The sequence below is a fragment of the Linepithema humile genome, chromosome 6 (assembly GCF_040581485.1).
Source record: "Linepithema humile isolate Giens D197 chromosome 6, Lhum_UNIL_v1.0, whole genome shotgun sequence".
NCBI classification, from domain to species: domain Eukaryota; kingdom Metazoa; phylum Arthropoda; class Insecta; order Hymenoptera; family Formicidae; genus Linepithema; species Linepithema humile.
Window position 1 is genome coordinate 9,003,259 of NC_090133.1, and position 7,001 is coordinate 9,010,259.

At 29.3% G+C, this 7,001-nt stretch overlaps 1 protein-coding gene across 2 annotated transcripts; it reads right to left on the reverse strand.

Annotated features, from left to right (window-relative positions):
• Nucleotides 1-523: 523 nt before the first annotated feature.
• On the reverse strand, nt 524-5,784 carry LOC137000489 (uncharacterized). 2 transcript variants are annotated; one of them, XM_067357118.1, is made up of 2 exons: nt 3,814-5,784; nt 524-2,672 (listed from the first exon to the last, which is right to left on the reverse strand). In XM_067357118.1, exon 1 carries the CDS (start codon nt 5,132-5,134, stop codon nt 3,818-3,820), a length of 1,317 nt encoding a protein of 438 aa, XP_067213219.1. In that variant the 5' UTR covers nt 5,135-5,784; the 3' UTR covers nt 524-2,672; nt 3,814-3,817. The 2 variants fall into 2 exon arrangements, with proteins under 2 accessions (XP_067213219.1, XP_067213220.1); XM_067357119.1 differs by having other exon boundaries at nt 3,809-5,784.
• Nucleotides 5,785-7,001: the final 1,217 nt, after the last annotated feature.

The window sequence follows — 7,001 nt, forward strand, 5'->3', positions numbered from 1 at the left end:
TACCATTGGCCACGGGCATATATTTTTAAGAACATCTTCAGTCTTTTTAAATTTACACCTAGTTTCTTTGCTTGTTCTTTACTAAATGGTAATCTTTTCCCCCATTTTTCTGGATGATTTTTTTTTAAATGCAAAAATATAGTTTCTTCAAACTTTATAATTTTTTTGCGTTCACAAAGAATACAATACGCTGAAAAAGCACTAGACATTTTTAAATATTTGTACACCCAATCATAATCAATGTCGGTCAGAATTTGTCTATCGTCTGCGCGATGCTGATGATCAAAAGCATTGTTGAAGGAAAAAGACTTATCACATACAACACATTTAACATCGTTTAAATCGTCAGTTTTTCTGAAGTTTTTCCAACGCTCACCTTTATGTGTCTCTTCAAATAGATAAGTAGTTTCATGTTTGCATTTTATATGATTCTGAAAGTCTTCTGTGTTGACGAAGTATAAAGTTTTGTGACACTCCATACATGTTGCTTGGAAATTTGACAGTGTGTAATTTGCTTGCACCCATTTCCGAACAGTTGGAAGCTCACGTTGGTTGACTACGTCCATTGCACGAGACATATTGCGTGTGACTGAACGCGATACTGTCTTGTCGAACAGTTGATAGAAGAGGTCGAAGAAACAAAGGTGTAGCCTTTCCCTTCCATTCGTACATAAACATTGATACATTATTCTGACTTACCAAACTGTTATTAAGAATTCAAATCTTTTACAAATATGTAAAATTATAACAACCCTACAATTAAGCAACAAAGATTTTACACAACATTTTTGCGTAAATAAACAAGTTTTTCTTGAAATAATGCAAAAATCATTATTTATGTTTTTAAAATAAAACTGTTCTGTGTGTCATAATAACCATATAAAAAAAATTTATGCCCATTGTTCCAAATTTATTGGTCCTACAAAAAACGCAATTAATACACTTATTGTAAAACGATAAATATACGCGAGCTAGCATTTCTTTACCCGACGTACACGTATTTAGATGTGTTATTGTCACCGTTGTATTGTGAAGACGTTTTATTTGTATTTCATATGAAATCACAATGATTTTAATCTCGATACCTGCAATTTATTCGTACCAGCTTTACTGATTTATATAGTTAAACACTTGTAATATCAATTTTTTCAATAACGTTCTTCTTATTCAAAGGTGCGTATCATGTGGCAGTATCTACGCATGTCTAGAAAGTGATTGTCGATGAAATCGGCGACGGCAAGCTCTAATATCGCAAGTCTGTGTGAAACACTAAAATGCACAATTGACGTTAATACCCCGCATTCTAATTTCTGGGTATCGTAGCTTTGTATTCTGGGAAACTACTGTATATGAATATATATATATATCAAAGAAGCGTATGATGAACAAAAAAATAACTGATTTGGCGGATTTTATCCAAGAGCATCGAATGCGCTATTGGCCCTTCATTCTTCGAAAAAATATTGCGTGAAAATCTCAACAAGGTAAATGGTGCATCATAGAATTATTTATCAAGTTTCTTAAAATATATCCTTATCAAACTGAGATGTATTGCAGCACCTTCAACTCTAAAATATAATTTCTTAAGCTTTGATTAGTGGTTTTATCACTATTATTAACTCGATATTGAACAATAAAGAAGGACATATGACATATATCGTATTTCTTTCGTTGAAACTCGAGAAATATATTCGAATGTCAGTGTTAATTATATTTTTCGAAATTACAAGGATTATAATGATATTCTTGCAACGTCGTTTGAAGCGCTGACAGTTTCTGTCATAAGATTTAGCCAACTATTACATTTTACTACAAAATTCGACATTATTGTGTATTTGCATCCATCAAATTCTAATTCTTTAACGCTTGCACATGTTTTTCTTGTAACAGAACGCATATAAATAAATGCAATGACATTCTGCCGATATGTTCAATGAAATTGCTTTTATCTGTGAAAAAATATTAAGGTCTTTTGTAAAGAACTTGTGTATATATTATATTTTGTTATAATAAAGAACAATTATTTTAAATAAGTTTCCAAGCAAAATAAATGCAAGATAAAATTTAGTTGATATAATGAATCTACTACTAATTAGCAAAAGTATGAGAAAATATTAAAGAAATTAAACAAATATTATACTAATGATTTGTCTTAGATATTTTTTTAAATAAAATGATTAAATTATTTTTTTTTAAATGCCATTTTATTAATACGTTGAAAAACGCATCGTTTGCACATGTCTTTACTTTAATGAATACATTATTGGTCACACATAAATTTAAAAAAATTACTTGAATAATACATTTCAAACATTTCTGGAGAAATTATGACAAACTGAAATTAGATAAAGCAAAAGTAAAGAAATGAAATAGTATAAACATGAAAATATCTTACAAATGTCGTTCTTACATGAACATCATTGTTCAGGTAAAAAATCTGATTTGTTTTATGAATTTATAAAAATCGTGTATTTATAAATTCAGGGTACGTCTTTGAGATATAAATTTATAAACTTGCTTATAACTTTATAACAATCAAACTGACGTTGAAGATAATTTTTTATACATTTCAAATTAATTAAGTGATCAAAGTAAAGGCTGACGTTATTGCAGTTTGTAGCTCGATCTCAATTTGCTTATCGTCATCTCCATTGTCCAGACTATAGATACATCTATCAAAAATAAAAAAAAAACTGATTAAAAACATCTGATTATTTGATTTTTATTGTTCTTATTATATAAGTAGGGAAAGTGGGGTAAGAGACGGATCGCGGGGTAAAATGGTCCATTTGCTAGATCTTATTAGTAAGTACCTCTATCTGCTGGATAAACATAAAATTAATTTCCTTTTTGTTGCTTTTGAACTGTTTAAAAATTACGTCATTATATCATAAGACTATTGTGAGTTATTTATAAAGAAACGTCAAATTCTCTGCAAATAGATCTCGTGATCTAATTTCTTAGTATTACATTTTAAGTGACTAAGATTGCAAAACTTAATATTTTTAAATTTTTCCACAAGTTTCATATTTCTGGTTATTTGGAAGTAATATTTCATCAGTTACATTTGAAAAATAATTTTGATACAGGTAAATAAAAATAAGATAATATTAATGTTGTTATGTGAGGTAAAACGGACCAATTTATATATTTGTTCTACTTATACTTTCTACTTATAGTTTTCTGCTTGTATATTTGCTCTGATTTGAGAAATATTTTACATCTGATTTTCTTTCTTAACAATTTTTTGTTTTTTAACCATTTTTCTAGTTGTTAAAAATGCCTAGAAATTATAAAAGAAAATCGAATCAATGTAAATAAAATGAAGAAAATATATACAAAGCGTTAAAAGTCATGTTAGAAGAAAACATTGGTTAACGAGAAACTGCAAGAAGATAAAATGATTAATGTTAAATAAATTTCTATTCTTATACAAAAATATTTAATAAATAATGTATAGTTTTGATTATGAATTGATCAGTTAAATTATTTCTCGGTCCATATTATCTCGGCTTGGTCCATTTTACCCCACCTATGAAGTAAAACAAACCAAAATTAAGTTTTTTAAAATTTTAATAATAATTCAAACTTTTGCAAGTTTTGAAAATTTAACATTATGATCTTATAATAAACAATCTACTGTTTCTTCATACAAAATTTCACTTATTTTTTGTCATTAATATAAAAAATATGGCCATTTTCGCTTAGGGGATCCGTCTTACCCCACCTAGTCCTAATAAGTACGCCACACAAAGAAAATAAAAAATTAAAAATACATAACAATATTATAAATACCAATAAAACTTACCGCACCTTTTCAGTTTATTTCACGACTTGTTGACGGTTCGTCGAATGATCTAGGTCTTTTCATTCCTTGTCCTTGCATTACTAAATCATCTCTTGGTCGTGGATCATTTTCTGGTCCTAGATAATCTCTCCTCATCAAATTTCGACACTTATTGTCGAATATGTGAAAGAATAAGTGTATTGCAGGCATAAAATCGATGTCATGTTCTACACTACATACATTGCAACGTCCTTTAAAATCATCATTACCATCTTCGATTTCTGTCACATATTTGCATTGCCATGTGTAATGACGAATGTAATTATTATCATTATCATGTAGATGCTTTCTCCAGTCGTTCGTCATTATTGAAAACTTCTTGCTACATATAACACATTGTACATTCTGTTCCAACATAAGATTCCTGAAATTTATCCAATATGCATTTTTGCAATTATTCTCAAGTCCTCGACTTTCCATATTGAAAAGATCGGGTTCTTGAATATATATATGTTGATGAATGTCTGTTGTGTCGATGCTATTAAAAATGTCAAAACACTTTTTACATTCTGCTTGAAATCTTGGTTTTAATTGATATTTTCTTTTCACCCAATTTATAGCAGTTGTGCGATCATTCCAATCCTCTGTGCCCCAACGGCCACGTTTACATATTTTTAAGAACAACTCCAGTCTACTTAAATTTAGGGCACCTATTGAAACGGTTATTTTTTCATTAAATGGTAGTCTTTTCGTCCATTTTTCTGAATGAGCCCTTTTAAAATGCAAGAATATGATTTCTTCAAACGCTATAATTTCACAGTGATCACAAAGAATACAATTCGCTGAATGAACATAAGCAAAAACAGTCTGTTTAAAATATTTGAACACCCAGTCATAATCAATGTCGGTTACAATTTGTCTATCGTCTGCGCGATGCTGATGATCGAAGGCATCGTCGATGGAAACAAGTTTATCACATACAACACATTTAACATCGTTTGAATCGTCAGTTTTTCTGAAGTTTCTCCAACGCTCACCTTTATGTCTCTCTTCAAATTGATAAGTGCTTTCATGTTTGCGTTTTATATGATTCTGAAGGCCTTCTGTGCTGACGAAGTAAAAAGTTTTTTGACACTCCTTACATGTTGCTCGGAAATTTGACAGTGTGTAATTTTTTTTCACCCAATCCTGAACAGCTGGAAGCTTAGGTTGGTTGACTACGTCCATTGCACGAGACATATTGCGTGTGACTGAACGCGATACTGTCTTGTCGAACAGTTGATAGAAGAGGTCGAAGAAACAAAGGTGTAGCATTTCCCTTCCATTCGTACGTAAACATTGATACATTATTCTGATTTACCAAACTGTTATTAAAAATTCTAATCTTTTACAAATATGTAATATTATAACAACTCTACAATTAAGCAAAAATGATTTTACATAACATTTTTTGCGTGAATAAACGAGTTTTTCTTTGAAATAATGCAGAAATAATTTTTTGTTTTTAAAATAAAACTGTTCTGTGTGTCATAATAACCATATAAAAAGAATTTACGCTCACTGTTTCGAATTTATTGGTTTTACAAAAAACGCAATTAAAACATCCATTGCAGAACGATACACAATATGCGCACTAGCATTTCAGTACCCGACGCGCACGTTTAGAAATGTTCTTGTCACTGTCGTATTGTGAAAACGTTCGGTTTGAATTTTATATAAAATCACGATGTTTTTAATCTCGATATATGCAGTCGATACATAAAATTTTGAGCGGTATTGATTTATATGGTTTAAACACTCGTAATATGGAACAAATATTCTTCGGATCTAAAACACGCGTTAAAAATTAATGTATCGCGTGCAAAAATAATTTTATCTTCTCATCAACAATATTGGATATATGTATATAAAAGAATAAAAAAAAAAGAAAGTAACAATTTCTATAGAAAAAAATAAAATAATAATCTCGAATTAGAGATTATTATTTTATTTTAATTAGAATGAGATGTGTGTGTGTGTGTTCCCTGTCAAGTCGTTTCACACTGCACTGTATATAATTCTTATAAGTTTAATTATTTATGCCATTCTTTATGTATCATATTAGCTCTTGTATTTTATCGAAGTAATAAAACAAAATTTAAATTTAAAAAAAATAAAAAATACGTAGTTATTTTTTAAACAATGTATGCGTTTTATTGATTTGGTACATACACTTATCCATTTGAAATTGCTACGCCTTCGCTGTATTGCATATTTTTGTGTCTCGTTTCGTAACGATAAAGTTTATTTTGTTAGTTAGTTTGGACTCTTTTGCTGCAAATTTAAGTACAATTTAGGTATAAATATATTCACAGCGGAGTAAATTATATAATAAATTCACATTTTTTCATGATATCATTCCGTAACCAGAAAAAATGATAAAAATTTATTTGCTTGAATTATATATATTTAAGGCAATTTTTGCACATTTTTTAACATGTGTTCAAAATGAAGTAATAACTGAGAAAGACGATAAATAATCCAATCGCTTTCGTCAAATGCATTTGGTCTATAGCCTTTTTTTATTTTATGCTAAAGATTTAGTAATGAAGAAACGTTTTAAATAAAGAATCAAATACTTACAAAGTTGCGAGATGACCTTTACAGAATAAACTCTTAAAGTGTAACATCATTTCGTAGCTAATTTGGACGTGGTAGTAAACATAATTTGGCACCGATTATTACGTTCGTTATTGTTAATTACCAAACAATCATATAAAATTCTAAATACGACAAAATCATTATAATTTTTAGGTTATGAGCAGGGCTATATATAAAATTAACATGTGTAACAAAAGAGCGAGCTATTCAACGCGCACTCGGAGTTGCCTTTTGCCCGCGTCAAAAACACCCAACGGGATCATTGTTTCTTAGCAATAAGATTATGCGTCGCTGATGATATTTAGAACCTAATATATATATATAATACCCGCGTACATAAACGGTTATTATATATAATATATTAACAAATATATATTATTTTAAATAGACATTAAAATTAAATGGGAAGGAAGTTGCTCAACATTTTAAGAAAACTTCTGAGAACTTTGTTTGAACAAAGTACGCTTGGTCACAATCTATTATAACGATCTATTTTATTGTATGATCTATTTTATTGGCGTGTATAATATACGTTATCAGTATATACGTTCCAAAGAGATGTAGATAGTTTTCC

What these genes read in the sequence shown, in the direction of transcription:
- LOC137000489 (XM_067357118.1), bottom strand. Translation starts at nt 5,134, where the DNA reads ATGTATCAATGTTTACGTACGAATGGAAGGGAAATGCTACACCTTTGT.